The 22,356-nt window shown below is 37.6% G+C and overlaps 1 protein-coding gene and 1 pseudogene across 11 annotated transcripts; both read left to right on the top strand.

Annotated features, from left to right (window-relative positions):
• The first annotated feature begins 1,224 nt into the window (after window positions 1-1,224).
• On the top strand, window positions 1,225-7,900 carry LOC104225618 (histone acetyltransferase MCC1-like). Of its 11 annotated transcripts, none has more exons than XM_070160193.1 (7): window positions 1,225-1,462; window positions 2,362-2,728; window positions 2,883-3,027; window positions 3,102-3,201; window positions 3,294-3,522; window positions 5,395-5,638; window positions 7,473-7,618. In XM_070160193.1, exons 2-7 carry the CDS (start codon window positions 2,622-2,624, stop codon window positions 7,473-7,475), a joined length of 828 nt encoding a protein of 275 aa, XP_070016294.1. In that variant the 5' UTR covers window positions 1,225-1,462; window positions 2,362-2,621; the 3' UTR covers window positions 7,476-7,618. The 11 variants fall into 11 exon arrangements, with proteins under 11 accessions (XP_070016294.1, XP_070016291.1, XP_070016289.1 ...); XM_070160190.1 differs by having other exon boundaries at window positions 1,226-1,370; window positions 5,395-5,645; window positions 7,473-7,900; XM_070160188.1 differs by having other exon boundaries at window positions 1,226-1,462; window positions 2,365-2,728; window positions 5,395-5,645; window positions 7,473-7,900.
• Window positions 7,901-9,101: 1,201 nt separating this feature from the next.
• Window positions 9,102-11,319, top strand: LOC104225619 (secoisolariciresinol dehydrogenase-like; annotated as a pseudogene).
• The last annotated feature ends 11,037 nt before the right edge of the window (window positions 11,320-22,356 follow it).

The raw sequence follows: 22,356 nt of genomic DNA, 5'->3' as shown, positions 1-22,356 counted from the left end.
GGAATTTTTGATTAGAGGCCTTCTCGACCTTGAAGTCATCCCTGTTAGAGCATCCTCCACCTCAGCATCTACGGCTGGTTGGAAGATGAAGGGACGGCCTGCTGAGACGCTAACTTGGAAGTTTTAGCTATTATAATTTGGAAAATATAGGTGTGAGGAAAAATATAGAGATCTGAAGATGGTATGAATGTATAAAGGTCTAGGATGAAGGTTCAAAGAAGAAGTATAAAGATGAAGATGAAGATACGAAGGCTCAATGAACAATGTATGAAGATCTAGAAAGGCCGTTAGAACGTTCAAAGGAAAAGTCTAGAATTGGAAAGTTGAAGAACTGAAGAGGGTTGAAGCTTTTATAAGGGAAAATGCAATCAATGCGCAACATTTCACATTCGAAGACAGCCAACCGATGACCGACACATATCCGATGTCAGAACGACGCAACTGATGAGACGTTTCGTTTTACCCGTCATCTCAGTTATAACGTACGAGGGAAGAAATCGGGGTTCATCTATTCGTTTTCCATCGTTCCGACAAACCTACTCTCTGAAAAACGAGGGGACTATCTGTATACGGGTAAATTCGGGAATAATGCATACCCTAATTTTTCGGTGAAGAAGACGAAAGAAGCGCACAGACATACGAGGTTGAATCGAGGCTGGGAGCCTTTCGTACTGAGACCCATGAAAGGTGAACGATGTGCTCATCGTCAGGCGTGATATAGCAATGCTCCCTGGACCCAAAACGAGCTTTAAGACCTTGCAAAATATGTCAACCGGTTATGCTTGACGAACAAAGGGCTGTGATATCTGTACCTAACCGGATATCAAGGTGCAAATCTCGCCCGTTGTCAGTTGCGGATCACTAATTAACGAGAAAGGAAGATTTTTACCTTTTTTAGACTTGTACTGAGATGACACACTCATACTATATAAAGTGGAAGTTTTTCTTTGATAACGGAGGGGGTAACTCGCAAATCAAGGCAATACAATTTCATTCTTTGCTTTCTAGCTATTATAGAAGCTCTTACGGTTCTTGATTATTTATATTGAATCAATCCACGTATCCTTAAAATTGCGTACAAATTTAATTATTATATGTTTTAACTGTAAACAATAGTCATTAAATTTAGTATACAATATACATCTATTTTTATTAATTCTTTCTGCTCTTTTTTATATTGAAATGAAACTATTGCACCGGAAGGGTATGTATACTAGTAAAATCTTAAACTATTGCAATGTAGTAGTTCTGGGTTACCGAGTTGAATCGTTGAGGGAAGAAAGTAGAGGGAAGTGTGACGAAATGACAAAGAATTGGATTCCAATTTTATGGATATGCGTATTTCCTCGCCATGGAAAAGAAAAGAATCGGTTCTTGCTTTCTCTTTGATTTCCGTTTCCTATAATAATATTTAGTATAAATTACTGACCTGCAAAGCAATTGACCCCTCATCGCAATTTCGGTAATTGTTGCTCATCTAACACTATTATATGTTTCTGTTAATATCTCCTATCTGGGTCAGTTTCTCTTGCTTAGAATGATCATAAAGCTCGGTTCCTTTTTCATATCCGTTATGTTATTTCTAGTGTCCATTTTAGGGCCCTTTTTCTCCAGCTCAGTTGGGTTCCCTCAGACTTTGTATTCGTTTGCAAAATTAGCTCTCTGGCCAGAGGCGAATGCAGTGTAATTCAAACCGGTTCAATTGAACCCACTACTTTTTACTCACAACATAAATTACTTTTGAACCCATAATTGCAAATTTTCTATAGATTTAGTGGTGAGAACATAAAAATTTGAAACCATCAGAATTATATCTTTAATTAGCCTCTGCTTCTGTCAAATAGCAAAGATGGAATAAAGGGGCGAAAGGTTGTGGAACTCTTATTTCCCACTATTAGTTTGTTGCTTAAAACTAATATCCGGATAATTGCAAGAAGATTAGATTCTCAATGAACTTTTTTTTAATTAGGAACGGAGCACCCAAATTTGCAAGGTACGTAGATACTTAGAGCTTCGTGCTGACTCCTGTCTTCACAGTCTAGTGTGAAGGTCAGAAGCTCAAATAGTCTTAAGTTTGTCATCAATCATTTCGACAGACTCCCAACTCGTAAATATGTTGATCCCCACCTGTTTGCTTCAGCATTTAATATAGACGCATGCTTGCACCATTTAAATTTGAATATTTTTGGTAGATTTTCACTTGTAATTTTGACAAATTGTATCCTAGTGTACAAGTGTTCTTTTTTATTATCTTGAATCCACTTTTCATAGTAGAAATCTGGATAAAAACTCTTCTGCTCATAGACGCCAGTGTGCTTCTTTGGAACTTATACATATTGTCTTCCTCTTTCTAATCTGCAGTAGATATCTTTGCGTTGCTGAAAGTTGCTGGAGCTCAAACGAAAGCCGCAAGCGCACTCTTTAAGATGACATCCCTGTGAAGCTTTTTTTTTTTAACCGCTTGATATGTAAGAAGGAATTGATGAAGAGCAAGAATGAACTCCGGCCTTGCCGAGACTGCATGGTCATTGCATTTGATATTGCATACATGGAGATAGCACTCCTCATATGAATTTTCAAATACACCAAGTCTTTGCCCGGGGATTGATGCCATTTTTTCAATGCTGAACCTCAAATTCTCCCACAATGCACACATACAATTTAGGCCTATACGACCTTCTGATCTGGAAGTACTGGAGAAACTCCATGCGGATATGTTCCCCATCAGGTCAGATGATCCCTTCTTTTTCGTCACTTTCACTATTTGATGTTAGATAAATGACATGTGAAGTCCCCAAAAAAATTCTTTATTCGTTTACCAAAGTGAAGTTGGTCTATTAGTTAGATCTGCATTTATTGTTAGCCCCTCTTTTGGTATTTAGATATGAATCTGAGTTCTTCCAAAATGTCGTTAATGGCCGAGATATTATTTCCTGGGGAGCTGTCGATTGCAATCAGCCCAATGGTCAAGATGACGAACTTATTGGATTTGTGACTGCCCGGATCGTTCTAGCAAAAGACAGTGAGGTGTGTCTTTTGCTCTTTTACAAGTAATTCTTTCTTATGGACTGTTGTTAATTTTGAATCACCCTTATCTATAGATAGAAGATTTTCTCAGATATGACTCTGCTAGGTCGAACCACACACTGGTTTACATCCTAACACTGGGAGTTGCAGAAGGTTATAGAAATCTTGGAATAGGTGTGCACTTGGTTCTTGCGTATGTACTCTATTTTGTAATTCTATCCTTCAATCAGGATTTACCAAGTATTGCTATGGTTTTTGGTTTTCAGCTAGCTCTCTAATTCACGAGGTAATAAAATATGCCTCAACAATCCCAACTTGCCGAGCAGTTTACCTACACGTGATCTCATACAACAACCCAGCCATATATTTGTATAAGAAGATGTCCTTTCGGTGTATAAGAAGGTTACCTGCCTTTTATTTTATTAACAGCCAGCACTATGATGCGTACTTGTTTATCTACTACATGAGTGGTGGTCGCTCTCCTTGCTCGCCAATGTAAGTACAGCTTTCCTTTTTGTTTGAACTTATTTTGACAATTCCCTATTTGGCGGGTTTGTCACTTCTGAAAATTATACTGGTAGAAACTCCATGTATCACGACCCCCCTCAAAGGTTCTAAAGAAGATAACTTCCAAAAGGATTAGCATTTTGGAGTAAAAGACATAAAGCACCATGAGGTGATGATTTCTCAAACTAACAGTTGTCGGCATAATATGTTGATCATGGATGAGTATTGCTATAAAATTACTTGTTTGGGTGATAAGGTGCAGTTAGATGTTTGCTAGAGAGACCTCGAAGCAAATCTGCATTATTCCAGTTATTGTTTCCTTCTCTACTCTTGGACTAGTACAATTTCAAATCTCCCCAAGTCTATTTTTGGGAATGTAAAATGCCGTATGCATTAAATGTTAATCTGATATGCTAGTATGAAGCTTGTTTTCTGAATTGAGTTTCTAGCTTTTTCCCCCCTTTGAAGAAAGATCGTAATTAACATGCACCAAAATGTTACAAAGATCAGTGTTGATATACATTGGTGAATATGAAGAGATTGATTGCTTACTTGCATTTGGAACATACATGAGACTATAACTGGTATATAACATACTTCCTCTGTCCCAATTTATGTCACTTTTTGCTTTTCGAGATTCTAACTTCTTAATTTTGACCATGCATTTGGACTTGGAATTTTCAAAATAAAGTTTACATATTTGAAGATTACGTAAAAAGTGTTATACTATAATTAATAATTCAAAATATTTAAAAGGCAGGTGAAAAAATTACGGTCAAACAATAATTCGTTTGACTCTCGAAATCTGAACACCTTCACATAAATTAGAATCGGGGGTGTATATTGCTAGAGGAGGACCTGGTAACCTGTGGCAGAGTCAAAAGGATTGAGATTAGCGTGTCAATTATTTATGACGAGTTGTTAGATTTTTCTTTTTTCTTTTGTCCACACCCTCCCCCCACTCCCCCTCACGCCAACAATAACAAGCCTAGTTTAATCCCATACATGAGGTTTGGGGTGGGTAGTGTGCATGCAGCCTTACCCCTATCCTATAAAGCCTCTCTATCCTATAAAGTCAGAGAGGCTGTTTCCCCCCACCCCCCAAACCCCCGAAAAAAATAAAATTAAGAGCTTCACCAGGTAGGTGATTGTTGTAAGCAAGGTTTTCCACTAAGACATTACCTTACCTTATCATAGAAAAAGGTTTATCCATCAAAGCCAGTATAATCATTGGATTAAATTCCATTAAACCCCCTAACCTTTATTAGGTGGGAAACAATACCCCTCCACCTTTTGAATGGGATCGATAATCCCCTCGAGTATTATTTTCCGGTGAGTTTTAGAATTGAAACTGTCTTCTTTTTTCTTTTTGCTTGGAGATTCAATAAACAAAACATATGATATGCTACTTTGAAGGAATGCATACATATCTAATAGTCTACTTCAGCAAAGGAACATTTGATCCGAATGCAAAATCATGTATAACACAGGAATGCAACAAACGAAATAATTTTTGCAATGATTTAAATAAAAAATGTTTTTGCTTGACCTCGTTTAAGACAGTACCTGATCCCACGAAGAAGGCTATGAAGAAAACTTTGTAAACATATTTGGCTTCTCGTTTTGTTTTAAGAGGCATTCACAGTACACATTCAGTCAAATTTTCTTTTGATGCTTTGAGAATTCTGAAAGATATTTACTGAGATTAAGAAAAAGAAAAGGAACTAAATGCTCATGCATGATACTGTGGAACCATAATTTAGCTAAACAACACCCGAATTTTCCTACAATGGTTTAAAGAAATATGTTCTTGATGCATCAATTTTTCGGACATGTTAAGAATGAAGCTATCCGGGACAGAGTGGGAGTAGCCTCCGTGAAGGACAAGATGCGGGAGTCGAGGCTGAGATGGTTCGGACATGTTAAGAGAAGAAGCATTGATGCTCCTGTTAGGAGGTGTGAGAGGTTGGCCATGGAGAGTTTGAGAAGAGGTCGAGGTAGGCCTAAGAAGTACCGGGGAGAGGTGATTATACACGACATGGCGCTGCTTCAGTTCACTGAGGACATGACCCTTGATAGGAGGGTGTGGAGGTCGAGGAATAAGGTAGAAGGTTAGTAGGTAGTTTATAGTTGTTCACCGATAGTCTTAGTAGCATGCATGTCCCTTCATATTCTTAGATTTCTATTACGTTATGTGATTGTATTCGCCTCACGTATTGTACTCCCTGCTGCTATTATTTGGTACTACTTATCCTTTATTCCCCCCCTTCCCCCCTTTCTTTTCTCTTCCTTCCTTGCTTTCCACTTCTTCTTCTTGTCCTTCCTGAGCCGAGGGTCTATTGGAAACAACCTCTCTACCTGCATTAGGTAGGGGTAAGGTATGCGTACTGACTACCCTCCCCAGACCCCACCTATTGGGATCAAACTGGTTTGTTGTTATGCATCAATTTTTCACTGAGAATGTAGCTCAGATTCTCAAGTTCATTTATGATCCTTGTTAACAGAGGCGGACCTAGGATTTTAACGCGAGGGGCACCGGTATTCTGCTCAACTAGTGCACCCTAAAGGCTTTTATATATTTATGTATATGTATACACATATACATATACAAGATTTTTGTCGAAGTTTACAGATTCCGATGATCCTCAAGGATACACATAGGTCCATCTCTGCTTGTTAAGTTCTGTGTTTTACTGCATCAACATCAATGGATGATAGAGCATGCTATTCATTGGAATGAGCTTAAAAATGAAATTGATCGGAGATACATTGATGGTAAAAATTATTAAAATCACCTGTTTATTGAACCTTTAACAAAAAGAAAAAAAAAAGGAAAGTTGTTTATAATTCTAAAACTCATCGGAAAATGCAATTCAAGGGGGTTATCAGTTCTATTCAAAAGATGGAGGGGGTATTGTTTCCCAACCATTAAAGGTTAAGGGGGTTTAGTGGGATTTATTCTGATCAATGCTGCTTTGTGATTCTAAACGTGAAGAAAGCAGGAAAACATTTAGAACTTTATATTATGATTGCTTATTCGATTTTGTCCTTGTTTTGAAGAATAAATATATTTACTTAGCTGTCTGCTGTGTGGAGATTTCGTGACAATTTCTTGGATTAATAGAGCATCAAACATGCACGTAGTTCACAGAGATGCCTTTCCTTTAGGAGTGTCATTGTATTCCAGATCTTTAATCTCCTTCAAAGAAAAAGGAGCAGAGTTTGGATTTCTTGATTTTAGCTGGAAAAGATTAAGGACAATCTTGAAAATGCTATAGTGCTGGAAATCACATCCCCGAAAACCTGATTAGAGAGCAATAGGTGTCAATGCCCATGTGGATTGTGAAACACTAGAAATGCTCTGTTTAAGGATTCAGTATATTCTGAATGGGTTTATAACAAAGTAAAGGTAATCACATTCCCAAACCCTAAGACCAACAAAAGTCATGCAAAGGGGATATCTTTATATTCCAGCTACAACACTTGGTCTGAGCCCATTGGCTTCAACCTCTGTGGGCAGGATTACCTTGACAACCTATGCCAGTGAGTTGGATAACGTTACCTGGTAGATTAGTCAGAGGTATGGTCAAGTTGGTCCAAGCAACATCGATGTTAAAGAAAATGAATGCTCTAATATCGGCGTATAAGTTTTTTTTTTACGATCGTCTTCATGCACCTTTGAGCTAGTGCAGATTACTGATATTCTTTTAGTACCGTCATAATAGTGATCAAATATGCACAATTCACCTACATAATGCATGGAAGTTGAAGATTCCTTATTTGAATTTAGAATTAAATTTATCTTTTGCACATTGCAAATGATGAACAATCAAGGCACAATTTCTCGTTGAGTTGAAATGAATGGCAGTTTGCAGGCCCAAACAAAGCTAAGAGAGTAAATTTCTTAACTATTGACAACTTTACCTTTTGAATTTCAGTGAGCTCATTGCGCTTTTAGTCACTTATGCAAAGAGTGGATTCAAGAAGGCGGCAGCAAAACTGTGGAGGAATGAAAGCAGATAGCCCTTAAAGTTGCCGAAATGCAAGGAGTCTGGTTGCCTTCTCCCAGCAAAACAGCACAAAAGGAAGTCGCCTGAGGGTTCTCGGTCTCAATTTGTATGATCCTCTCATACATTTTAGTCTATACTGGAAAATGGTCCTAAAGGTCAGAGGGAGTGTAGTCGTCTTCTATCTCCTGTTTCTTATTGATGTTTGCCTTTTACCTGTACTTATATTAAAGAAAATAATGTAATAAAGAAACTAATGTAATATTTTCGGCTTCAATCCTTGTTAATTACTAGTTGATTTGTAAATTCTTGTAAAAAGTCACCTAATAAAGTTAATGTCAGATATTTTCTTGTGTTCCTCTTCGTTACTCACTCACATTTATGAGATGCAGTATTGAAAATTTGTGAGAAAGTATTTCCCTCTTTTCACCTTTGGATTCAACAACTGTGACTGATGAATATAATCCTGATGACAGCATAATATGTTGCCCTCCTATCTTTACATGAATCCTTGGAAGGGCAAACTTTTTGAGAAGATTCCGCTGCTCTAGTCTCTGACAATTAATGAATGTTGTATGGTACACTACTGAGTTGCTAATGAACAAATTTGAGCCTGTCATTCCTTTGTTGTTATTGCAATTACTATATTTCAAGAGGGTTCTCCCACCATTATTAAGTTTTACGTTTGTGTGTTGTTTGTTTGAATATCTCACATATTTTAACGGGTTAAACTTAAGACTCTTTTCATCTTTATATCATTACAAAATATTTTGTTTATCTCGTCATAGGTAGAAAGTGAGAAACAAGAAGTATGGAGGCGAACACTTCTCTCCTTAAAAAGATAACTCTATTAACGGCCACTATGGGTTTTGCATTTATATTCGGTTTTGGGGTCACAATTGAATCTATAGCCACCTTGCAAAAAGATTTGCAATCCTACCCACTTTACGATCAACTTAAGACTTATCAGGTTTGAATTTAAAAAAATTAGTCTGAAGTGAAAAAATTGTACTTCAGATGCACTTAAGGCCAAATAGGCTTGAAGTGCAACCAATGGTTTCATGCACTTAAGGCCAATAGGCCTGAAGTGAAAAATTCCATTTCAGATGCACTTAAGGCCAAAATGTCTGAAGTGCAACAAGTGTTTTCATACACTTAAGGCCAATAAGTATGAAGTGAAAAATTACACTTCAGATGCACTTAAGGCCAAAAGGTCTGAAGTGCAACTAATGTTTTCATGCACTTAAGACCAAATAGGCATGAAGTGCAAATTGTCCAGAAACAAAAATTTGTTCTTCGAATTTTAACAATCCAATATACGATTTAATACCTAAATCTACTCCAAATGAGCTCAAATTTGAAACATAACCTCCAAGTGTCATCAAGAACAAACCTCAATTATCAATTTGTCAAAATAACAATAAATCTAATGAACTCAATTTGCAATTAAGAAACAGAAAAAGAAGAAACCCTAAGCAGTAGTAAAAAATAAAACACCGCAACAGACAAAATATCTAAACTACTTTAAAATATGTTCTCAAACACCATATAACATCACGGATGCCCGAAGAAGAAGAAGAAGAAGAAGAAGAAGAAGAAGAAGAAGAAGAAGAAGAAGAAGAAAAAGAAGAAGAAGAAAAAGAAAGCGGAGAAAAAGGCCTAAAGTTGTTTAAACAGTGGGTACAAGTTAAAAAAAAATTAAAAAGTGGGTACAGGTTAAATGGGGCGACCAAATAAGGCGCTCCATGCAATTTTTACGGCTAATACTATATACTAATCCCTCTGTTCCAGTTTATTTGAACCTATTTCCTATTTGGTCCGTTCCAAAAAGAATGACCCCTTTCTGAATTTAGAAACAATTTTGCTTAAACTTTCAATTCTACCCTTAATGAGAAGCTTTTATAACCACACAAATACTCTGGACCCCTTTTTGACTTGTTTAGAACCACAAATTCAAAAAGTTTTATTTTTTCTTGAACTTCGTGCACAGTCAAACAGGTTCACATAAATTGGAACGGAGGGAGTAGTTAGAAAGGAAAAATGGGATATATGTTGTGACTTTATTTACACCGGTGGAACTAGGGTAGATATTTATAATGTCTATGTGCTAGTTTTGTCCTTGAAACAAGGTAAAGAACACTTTATGCTGAGGACTTACTAGACATTTCTCACCAACTAAACGGTGGCTTTATATTCTTATCTTCCTGCATTTAATATGAAACTTTTATTTGCATTTTTTCTCAGAAACTTTCTTTCAATCTTCTTTCTACGTCTATACATTCTTCGCTTCACTTTCAGTTTTGGCTGTTGTGCCTCGATGACTTTTTTGCATTTTGGTGAGCACAATTGTTCTATGGTTGTTGCACTTACCTTTTCCCTCTTTATATCCCTGCTTTGCTTGATTACCTGTACTCGCGTTCTGTCATCATGTTCAACTCTTATTCTCCGCTTGTTTACATCTGAATTTATTTCGGGGTTTCGTTTTCTTCTGCGTTTCACCAAACAATACCTCTTTGAAAATTTCAATTGCGAGGCATGCTATGTAATTTCAAAATTTTGCTATGGATTTGGGTCAATTTGTAATAGTTACTAATTTTGCTCCAGCAACATTAATTTAGGAAGATAGGGTAATTGATGTCTCCATTTTATTATTGTTATTTGCTTATTTTTGTACTTTAGAATATTTACTCTCTTTCTCCATGTGGTGGATATTGATTCTTATCAAACTTGGCCTCACCTACAGATAATTGGAGATACAAACTACATTGAAACAGATGCATTATCAGAACAAAAATAGTTCTTGCTACTCGGCAGAACGAAACGCAGAAATGAATTTCAGACGGCGTGAGAAGTATAAGCAAATGACATCAACTGAAAAACAGGCTCTACGGCTAAAACGCCGACTACGAGCAAAAACATCCACTACAACACTAACAAAGATAAAGTGGCAGACATATAAAAGAAATGAAAGGGACCATTAGAAATTAGAAGCTTGATTGAAAATTCATGGAGGAGCCTCAGTATTAGACCTCTTCCGAGTTAGCATTTTGGTGCTCTGACTTTGTCATGTCTTCTAGATAATATAGAACTTCATTTTCCACTTTGGCCTCTTGAAGCAGTTGTATAGAAAAAACCAGAGCTCTTAAACTTAAGAATATGGATATCTCTCCTCTTCAAACCCCAATAGCCAAAAGGTTTTTGTTTCCTTTACTATTGTCTGTCTTTTTTTTCTTCTTCTTTCCTACACATATTAGAGGTTGATTATGACATTATTAAGAATGTGTTCGATGTAAACATTGTTAGAGACTTCTTTTGCACAAAACATGCTACTAGAGATGATTCCAGCCAAAAGAGGGGCCATTGTTTCACAGTGAGCGTTGCAACATCAACGTGTGGTGATGTTTCACACACCTACACATCGTCAAAGAATGCAATTCTGGGGCTCTCCAAGAACGTTGGGGTCAAATTAGGGAAATACGGAATAAAAGTACACAGTGTTTCTCCTTACACAACTGGCACACCATTGGCATTGAACACACTTGGAATCGATGACAGAAAACTGGCAGACAAGTTATTTGCAAAAGGAGGAAATCTGAAAGGAGCTTTACTAGATGAAGATGAGGTAGCAAAGGCAGTGTTGTACTTGGCAAGTGATGATTCCAAATATGTGAGTGGTCTGAACCTCATTCTAGATGGTGGTTATAGCACCGCAAATATACCTTTAAGAGAGGCCTAAAAGAAAATGTTCCCCATCAACTACTCATCAACCGAGCATTGAAGGAATTTCAGGAGTCTTCCCGTCTACTTCTATTGTGATCAGGACTGAAATGCAAGATATTCAGAAGGAGGCAATTAGATAAAAAAGATAGCTTATGGTGTTAGTTAGTTAACACTGTTAGAGGGTTGTTAGCTGTTAATGAGCTTGCACGTGTATGTGTTATATAGTAGACAAGTTGGACTTGTACTCTCTAGTTTAGATAAAGAAAACAACTCGCTTTCTCTATATTCTTATGAACCTCTCTCTTTACTTCATCGAGAGAATATCCTTTGGATATCATGGATCTATATTTGTGCAGTTAAAATTTAGCAAATTTTATCATGGTATCAGAGCATCAGTTTTGAGAATTGCAGTTCTGACGTGAAATTCTGGAAAAATTTGAGTAGACGAAGCTTAGCTCTAGAAAAGCATGTCCGGAAATGAGGTTGCTTAGTTTGATCACAATCATCAATTGTTCCTTCAAACATCAAATTATCCAAGTCTTTCTTAATACTACTCATGTCACGACCCAAATGTCAACATAATGTGATGGCGCCTATCACATTACTAGGCAAGCCGAAAATCACAAAACAACTATGCATTTTAAATTAAAAGCATGATGTAATAAGTTTAACAGTGAAAATCTCATAAATAACCGATAAGAACAACTACAACTCAACAACAACATCCTCAAAATTCAGGTGTCACCGAGTACATAAGCTACTAAGTGTCAACACAGTCTAAATGTTTTATACAATTGTCTGGAAAAATCGAATAGTACTGAATAAACTGAAAAGAAGAGGAGTCGAGGTATGCGGGCATTAAAGCAGCTACCTCAATAGCCTCCTAGAAGATACTGCTCCGAGTCTAGCATCCACCGGGTTCAGATGTACCTGGATTTGCACACGAAGTGTAGAGTATACTATGAGTACAAACGACCCAATGTACTCAATAAGTAATAGGACTAACCTTGGGATGAAAGTAATGACGAGTTCATAAAGGTACAGTTCAAATCCAGATAATAACAATACATATATAATAGGGAAATGATAGTGATAACTCAGAGAAATCCCATAATCAATTCGTACCAGTACAGAAATGTAGACATGCTTTCAAGTTCCACAATTTAAGATCAATACTGATAAATATGCCAAGCATAGCCCGCATGAGGAGTGTTATGTCTCTATGTCTACATGTCAAATATGCATGTCGCATGTAATGCAACACGGTAATAAACTCATGTGTTCACACTCTCAGAGTACTCAATCTCACTCAGCACGGTCAATCACTCAGCACACTCAATCGCTCAGCACTCTCACTCAGCACTCAACGGTACCTGCGCTCACTGCTGGTATGTCAAACTCCATAGGGATGGATCTTGCCCAAGCACTAATATAAGCCAACATGGCATGCTGCGACGTGCAAATCGATCCCATAAATATAACTCACAAGCCGGACCTCAAGCCCCAATTCAATTATCAATCTCTCCAGTCTTTCGGGCTCACAAATCTCATATCAATCACCCCAAATGATGATAACATGATGTAACAATTTAAAGGCTGGTATGAAAATAAATACAACACCTGTGTAGAATAAGCATAAATAGAGTACAAATCAAAATTTATCTAAGACAAGTGGTAGCTATATCTAAAAAGTAGGTACATCTTCAATTCCAACTTCCGTCTTCTATAGCAGCTCAGCTCTAAGATCTGAACGCAAGGTGTAGAAGTGTAGTATGAGTACAACCAACCCCATGTACTCAGCAAGTATCATAACTAACCTCGGGGAGGTAATAGTGGCAGGAATTATTAATGATACTCGGTAATAACCTGTTCAATTCATGAATTTCACAAGTACACAACAATGGTGCCATCTAATTATATAACACAGATAAAACTGCATCAGTGCACAAAGAAATAATGTCTAAGTCCTGAATCAGTTAACAATCCAGCATATAGAGAAGTTATGCGTCCAATATTATTAAATCATCAAACTTGCATATAGAAAAGATATGTGTAAAGTATCAAATAATCCTTCCATAGTTGCATATAAAGAAGATATGCATGCTCAATCCTTCAACAAGTGCATATAGAGAAGATATGCGTGATTAAACAAGTCAAGTCACACAGATTCATATATAGAGAAAAAATGTATCATGTCTCATCTCATCGAATAAGGTAGAATATATGGAAGATATGCATAAAGGCATGTATACATTCTAGAGCTAGCATATACAGAAGATATGCAGAAAAATCATATATATATATATATATATTCAAGGAGTTTGCTAATAAAGAAGAGATGCAAGGTCCAACCAATGATAAACTTTACCAAAATCCACATCAACCAAAAACCAGTCGGTTTCTCACAACTTGCATGTACACCATCAAGAGAGAAACATGAGAGGGTGACCCTAGAGGGGTGGATCCTTATCATCCCGCTGCATGGACAACTCGTATGTTGTGCAAACAACTCATGTGCCAATAATAACAATTGCACAAAAACTCACGTGCAAAAAATAACAACCGCATGGATAACTCATATTCCAATAATAACAACCGCATGGACAACTCATATTCCAATAATAACAACCGCATGGACAACTCACGTAATAATAATAACAACCGCATGGACAACTCACATGCCAATAAAAATAACCGCACAGACAACTCACGTGCTACATATCTAGGATCCCCACGGACCACTCACGTGCTATCAGTCAAGTCCATATCATACAGAAAGCATATATACAAGAATACATGTACATGAACAATGGATATCAAATTACATACTCATGGACTGATATTAGTGACATCTAAGGTGTATGCTAAGTGTACTACCATAACTCAAATTAGACAATTTCATCACAAAAATATTAGTTATCATGTTTAATCACAGAATGAACCTATATGTAATGTCTAACATGATCCAATTAGTTCACAAAGAGGTACGGACATAAGAAACATAATATCATGAAGCTTAACAATCAATTCAAGGCATATCGTAGCCTGAGCACTACACCGAGCATGGATAATATCATTGTGCACACATATAGGCTCAACCCCTCACATGTGTGCCACCCATAGCACGTAGCAATCACTAATAACTAAGGCAACTAGTGCCTCAACCAAGTTTAGGTAAGATACTTACCTCAAACAAGCCAAATCAATACTCTAAAAATGCCTTCCCGTGCGAATCAAGCTCCGAAAAGCTCGGATATAGCCAAAAGTAACTCAAAAAGAATAAATAATGTCATAAGAATCAAACCCAAACGACAAAATTCAAATATTTAATTAAGCACTCAAAGTCAACAAAAAAGTCAACGCCGGATCGCAACCCAGAACCCGACAAAACTTACAAATTCTGATAATCGATTCGAATAAGAGTTCAACATACAAGTTTCATCCAAATCCGACTCCAAATTCAAATCTCAATTATTCACTTTAGAAAAGTTTTGCCAAAAACTCCCAATTTCTCTTTTAAATTCACTAAACAAATGCCAAAATCAAAGGTGAAATCACGGATAATGATCAAATTCGAGTAAAAAATATTACCCAATCCAAAGTGGGTAAAAATCGACTTAAGCATCGCCTCAATCCGAGCTCCCAGTCACAAAATATGGTAAAATGCGTTCCACCATTGCGCTAAATATGCCCTTCGCAATTGCGAACCTACTTCGCAATCACGAAGCACTAAATGAACACTGCCAAAAATGCACTTAGCGTTCGCGTCATCGACCCCGCGAATTCAATGCCCATAGATACCAACTCCTTCGCGAATGCATCTTGGACCATGAGAACGCGAACACAATCCAAAAGGTTCCACTCTCAACTGTGAACACGACCTTGATCTATGAACGCGATGGGCAAGCCATGCCACCTCGGCGAACGCGACCACCCAGTTGTGAACTCGAAGAGGAAAAACCACCCAGCTCCAACATACACATTGCAATCGTAATCCTCCTTAAGCGATCACGAAGAAGACTCACAATTGCAGAAAATCGAAGAAAACCAACAATTAAAGACAAGGGAAAAGTGGTTTGAAACCACCCTAAAACAGACCCGTGCCCCCCCAGAACCCCGTCTGAACATACCAACAAGTCCCAAAACATAACACATGCCTACTCGAGGCCCTGAATCCCACAAAATCATATCAAAACTATGAATAGCACCTCAATTCAAGCTTAATAAACTATTTCTAATTCTAACTTACACTGAACACATCTAAAGAACATGGAATGACCCCCAAATTTTTCATACAATTCATACATCACCGTATGAACCTATTCTAAGACTCAAATCCCATATGGACATCAATAATCACAAGGTCAACTATGGGTTAAACCTATCAACTCTCCAAACCTTCAAACTTCCAACTCTCGGCAATTAACCTCAAAATTATCTAGGAACACCGGAACTCAAATTCGAGCATAAAATGAAGTCCAGAATCACCGTCTGGACCTAATAAAATCATCAAAAATTTGATCTGAGGTCAAATACACAAAAGGCAAACTTGGTCAATATTTTCAACTCAAGCTTCCAAATCGAGATTCATTCTTCCAAATCAATCCCGAACTACTCGAAAACCAAAATCGACCATACACACAAGTCATAATGAATCATATCAAGCTTCTCAAGATCTCAAACAACCGAATGCAAATGCTAATGCTCAACACGACCAGTCGGGTCATTACATTCTCCCCCACATAAATATACATTCGTCCTTGAACATGCCAAGAGTTGTTGTAAAGCCATTAAATCACTGTATAAACTCACCATACACATGTTGCGCCCCCTTTTTCTCGCAAAATTGGGTTTATGACATTTGGGAGGACAACTCGTTCCCTTCGGGAATTGGGTTTGAAGTGAAGAGCCGCCACCTAATGATTTGAGTGCATTAGGACACTAAGGAAGGTTTGATTTGCACAACCAGAGATTGGGTGAGGGCTTGAAATTATCTCAAGGGGAAGGTGTTAGGCACCCCTCAAGATCTACTAGTGTGGTTCCCGGCCAAGCTATTATTATGACTTTAGTGCAAATAACACATAGGCAAATAAAGGCTTCAAATAAAAGGAGATTTTCACGTAATGGTTACAAATAAAAAAAAGTAAGAAGAAGGAACTAAAAGAGTTGATTTTCTTAAAAGAAATGGTTTAAAAAAAGATTTAAAAGAAACAAAGAAAACAAAGGAAAGGGGGGTCCTAAGTTTATTAATAATATGGATCACCCCACACAACATCCGGTAATCAATCCTCAGTGAGGGCTACACGTGATGTTATTGTGTGATCATCATATCCATATCTACCCTTCCCACCCCGTTAAGGTATTAAAGCGCGGGATGGTCTCGTTTTATTTATTACATTCTATTACCCGTCCCAATCCTATCAGTCCCGGAGGCATTCAGGACTACTAATCCTAAAGAGGAGGGGTATTAGGCTTATTTGAAGTTTCAAAGGAAAAATTCTAAGGCGACACACAAAACATGTATAGAAAATTGGGGGAAAGCACATAACAAGCAAAAAGGGCTCAGATATACCTCCTTTAAACAAAGAAGCACATAATTAGAAGGACTTACACATACTGTTTAGGGCCTGATTAAATACTAACATGAGAGGACTTAAAGGTTGAGGAAGACTGATTTATTACATAATTCAAATAAGAAGCCCGAATCAGGCCTGCCTGCTGGTTGTAGTTAATAGAACAGATTCAATTTATAAATTTCACCCTATGGCTTGCCTAAGTATTAGACGAAGACCCTATAGGCATGATATCTATTGATTCCAGAAACAATGAAGTAAACATGAATACATACTAGTTTAAGAAAAAAAAATCATTTGTTATTTAAGAAAGGCGAGTTTTAGCAAAAGAGCACAAGTCATTTGTGACAGGTTTTAAACTTATAAGCAAATGAAGCGGTTCAAATTTGATTAAAGCTCCTATAGGCATGCTTTCTATGTGTTATCAATTTTAGACACTTTTACAGACATAGCAAGAGTGCAGAAATCCTATAGGCATGACATCTAAATGCTGTACTTCGTTTAAGACTATGAATATGATATCTAGATGCAGTTAGTTATTTAAGCCCTATAAACAAGTTTGCCTAGTGACAGATGCGTATGCAGGATTCGTATTTCCAGTTAACTATGAGCATGGTATCTATATGAGAGATGCAGAAATTTAACTATAGGCAGGATATCCATATGAATGCCGAATTTCAGAAAACTATAGGCAGGATATCTATATGGGTGCGGAATTTCTTATAGGCATAGTATCTACATATGAAAGTGCAGAATTCCTATAGGAAGGATATCTATGTGATATGCAGAGATCAGAAATTCCCTATGAGCAGGATATCTACCCCTTTTACATACATAGTTATTCTCCCTTTTTTTACTAGCCATCCCAATAGTTTATTACAAAGTTATTACAGTCAAGAAAAAATAAAGTAAAGAAAATACATCAGAAGTTGAAAATTACAACCAAGGAGAGCCTGATTCAAACTTCCTGTCTGAAGTATGAAGTAAACCAACTCCAAAGATCATGCTTCAGAGCCTTTCTACCACTTGGGTGTGTTAGAGTTCCCTAAGAGTTTCATAAGAACTCCGGGCAGTGCTTACATCCAAATGTCTTGCCATATTAAGCCAAAATGCAGTATGGAAGGGCCAGCCCTCAGGTGTACAAGTTCAGAGGGAACTCAAGGTCCCAAGGCAAGGCTCACAAGGGGGGGGGGGCAGAACTTAGAGACTAGGAGAGACTGCAAGTGCAGAATTTTGAAAAGGGAAAAAGGGAAGGGAAACAGTACATATAGGGATATAGGGAATGGGGGATTGCGAGAGCACAAGAAGAGCAGGCTGATGGTCATACCCAGCAATGGGATATGCTGGCACACCCTACAGCCTGTTTTGAGGTTAAGACACCATTAGTTCAAAGCTGAGCTCATGGACAACAACTCCTATTGCCATGCCCTAAGCCACCATTTACAAACACATAGGGGTAATGGGATATGGAGAAAAGATTCACAATAGAAACAGGCAGTAGAACATAGGCATACTAAGCAAAATGTCGAACTCTACAGAAAATAATAAAGTAGACGTGGATACAAAGATTGTAAGTAAACACATTGGGGTGATGCTGAAACTTAAATCAGGACATACCAGTTTCGAAGAAATAAGTAGAAAAAACAATAGTCTCATAAAAGCCAAAGTGCAAACAGGAAGACAAAATACTATAAGTGTGAGTTCAGAAGAGATTGTGAAATTGTGAAGTCTGAAGTGTGTGTTTGTGAAAATGGCCGTGCCTTTTATAGTGTAGAAAGCATGCAGAAATAAGGTAAGAAAATAGTTTGAAAACTGATTGTCAATCAATTACACAAGGCTTCCCTGAATTAAGGGATTCAGATTCAAACGGGTGAAAACCATTTAAAGAAAGAAATTGAGTAGGAACTTTGTGCACAACATGCAATCAGGGGCAAATACATAAAAAGTTATTTAAGGACAAGGTTTTGGAACACACGATTTGTGCAAATAGGGTAAGCAAATCAATTAACAAACAATAAATCAAATGAGTCTGAGATTTTGCATGAATGAACCGAGTCAGAAAAGATGAATAAGGGTTTTAACTTAGGCCGAGTAACAGGGAGAATCAACAAACAATGGAAAGAAATCAATCAAGCCATATTCAGAAGGAAGTTTGCACTAATTACAAATTTGAAAATCATTTATAGGAAAATTCATCATATATAAGGAGCATGTGAGCATGAAAGAAGACTGTCGTGTAAATCAATAGAAAAAATCCAGTGTAGAAGAGTTTAGCAAAAAGTTCAGCATTATATGAAAACAAAGATGTCCAAACTCAGTTCAGAGGCTCAAAGTCAGTCTGAAAGAGTTAAGGGTTCTAAAATAAAACCCTAGTTCAAGCAAACCTCGTCAGAACCCCCAAATTCTAGGGTTTCCACCTTGAATCAAGTACAGAGATGAGGAGGCAAGTAGTCGAATTGAAACATGTTTAGAGGTTTCAGAAAAGAACTGAAACTTCTAACATGCTTCTTCCAGCAACTCATGAATAACATGTAAATACAGTAGAGGGGTTCAAGGCAAACAGAGTAAAGAATTTAATTCGAAACATGATGAGAAAAGACTGATAAGAACAGTAGAAGAAAGCATGCTTAAGAAGATCCTTTTAAAAGAAACTTAAACAAAGTTCAATAGAAGAAAAATAGTAAGAACACTTAAGAACACGGTAGAAGAATACAGTAGGCGAAACATACCAGAACATAGTAGAAGAAAATAGCAGGACATAGTAGAAAAGCATACAAAGACATAGTATAGAAAGCACAGTAGAAGAACATACAAGAACGGAACATAGAAAGCACAGTAGAAGAACATACATGGTAGAAGGAAAACATAGAACACAGTAGAGAAAAATACACACAAAAGAAAAGGAAAAGAAGGTCAGAGAAACACTTAAGCATTTTTAGAAAACCCTAAATCATAAAAGAAAGACTTTGAAAAGTAATTTACGGAAGAAAAGTTAGGGAGATCGTTTGAAAACTCAAAGAGAGCAGAGATACACAACAGATCTAAAGAGATACGAGAAAACCTCGAAGGGTAAGGGTTTCAGAAGAACCCTAGAAATGAGAAAGGCTTTGAAAAGGTCACCGATCTGAGTCGGACAGGTCAGAACCAGGTTCAAAACACCATGGCACGCCGAAGCAAGACCGACGATGACTCTAGAACCTTGAATTGGCAGAGGTCTAGGTGCAAACCTTTGAGGCCTGGCCTTGAATCTTTAGAGATTAGGTGTGTAAGAGCAACATGAGGTAGGTATAAGACTCCCATAGCCCGAGAAGCCATGGATTCCGATGGCTTTCAAGGTGGAAGCGGGGAGAGGCGACTAGGATTCTGAGAAGGTTCGAGGGTGTTTTGAGAGAGGGGAGGGTTTTAGAGGCGGCTAGTTACGTGAAATGATTTAGGGTTAAGGGGTGTTGGTGGATTAAAAAAGGAAAGGAGGGATTATGGTCGTTGATCATTTTGATCAACGGCCTGGATTTAATGGGGGGCCGGGCGGGGTGAACTTAATTGGATCAGGGGCGGGTAGTTTAGGAATTGGGCCAGTCCATTTGAAATTGAAATTGGGGTTAATTGGGGGGGTTGATTTGGGCTAAAATTTAAATAGGTAGGGCTAGTATTAAATAGCCACTTTTTCCCTCTTTATTTTTATAAAAAATAGCAAAATAATTTTTGGTAATAAATTGAAGGTACTAAATTAATTAATAATACACAAATATTAAATTAAAAATACTGGGATCAATCTTGTAATTATAAACGCAATTAAATGTTAAAATAGGCTAAAATTGCAATTATGTGCAATTTAATTTTAAAATACTCAATAAATTTGTAAAAAATGTGCAAAACTTACATTAGCTATATTTTGGTATAACTATGAGAATACAATAAAGGAGTTACCAAATATGATAATTTGGGAAATAATTATTGTTTTTTTCTGATAAAATAAGGCGATAAATTGATTTAAAAATCTTTTAAAAATTGGAAAAATAATGAAACACTTAGACATGATTATATATGCATACATATGCTAAAATATTTTGCATATGAAAAATATATAGGGAAAAATTGGGTATCAACATTTGCCCCTCTTTACCCGAGAAAGATGAAAGAGTTATCGGGTAAAGATATGATGGCCAATTTTGACCGAACAGAATGGTTTGAAAAATTTGACCGAGCTCTAGCTCCTGAGCTACTTACATATCCCTGGTCTTACAGGAATCAGGCGATATGTAGTCCAGGATCCATCGGCGGTATATGCCGATGGAGATTTTCCAAGATGGACGCGATATTTGGGTTAGGATGGATGGTTAAAGTCTAATAGGGCTGGGGGAACTAGAGCGGTATTGCTCCTGCTGAGACGGCTGTTGCTCGCCATTTTACCTGCAAATGAACCATATGTTGTGCGAAAATTTAAACATGATGCAAGTTCCCCTCGGACCATGAAATGTTGTCTTAGACGGTTAGGATGACGTCCTCAGACCATGACGTCCTGGGCCATGAAGCATATAATAAGGATTCGCAGGCCATGAAACGGTGCTCTCAGGCTATGAAAATGATGTCTCCGAACTATGACGCCTTTGAATAATGATATGCAAAAGATAAAAGGGGTCCTCAGGCCATGGCATGGCGTTCTCGGGCTATGAAAATGGTGCCTCCGAACAATGACGCCTTTGGATGATTTGGCAATCTTTTATCCTATGAGATGCAGTAGGTGGCAATCTTTCAGCCAATGCAAATGTAAATAAGGTGTCAATCTTTCAGCCAGTGCAAATGTAAATAAGGTGGCGATCTTTAAGCTAATGCAAATGTAAATAAGGTGGCGATCTTTTAGCCATGCAAGATATAAATAAAGTGGCGATCTTTCAGCCGATGCAAGATATAAATAAAGTGGAAATCTTTCAGCCGATGCAAGATGTAAATAAAGTGACGATCTTTCAGCCGATGCAAGATGTAAATAAAGTGGCGATCTTTCAGCCGATGCAAGATGTAAATAAAGTAGCTATCTTTCAACCATGCAAGATGTAAATAAAGTGGCGATCTTTTAGCCGATACAAGATGTAAATGAAGTGGCGATCTTTGAGCCATGCAAGATGGAGGTAGAGCTTAACCTCGAAAGGCAGAATGGTAGCCTTATGCAATGCAGAGAATGCAGATGGAGACAGAGCTTAGTCTCGGAAGGCAGAATGGTAGCCTTATGCAATGCAGAGAATGCAAATGGAGGTAGAGCTTAACCTCGGAAGGCAGAATGGTAGCCTTATGCAATGCAGAGACTGCAGATAGAGATAGAGCTTAACCTCGGAAGGCAGAATGGTAGCCTTATGCAGGAAGTAAAAATGGCAAATGGCAATAGAGTTTTCTTAGCTGATAGCGGACTGTGCATGTTGGGGACACTGTTGTGCGGATAGCAGTTGCGAGCAAGTGCAACGGTTCGGAGAGTTGTATTCCTGAACTTTGTGAGTGAGCGCATAGTATATTTTTGATGATTTTTCAAC

This window comes from Nicotiana sylvestris, chromosome 10 (assembly GCF_000393655.2).
Source record: "Nicotiana sylvestris chromosome 10, ASM39365v2, whole genome shotgun sequence".
In the NCBI taxonomy this organism is placed as follows: domain Eukaryota; kingdom Viridiplantae; phylum Streptophyta; class Magnoliopsida; order Solanales; family Solanaceae; genus Nicotiana; species Nicotiana sylvestris.
The sequence above is the reverse complement of the archived record's forward strand: the minus strand, read 5'-3'. Positions and strand labels throughout refer to the sequence as shown.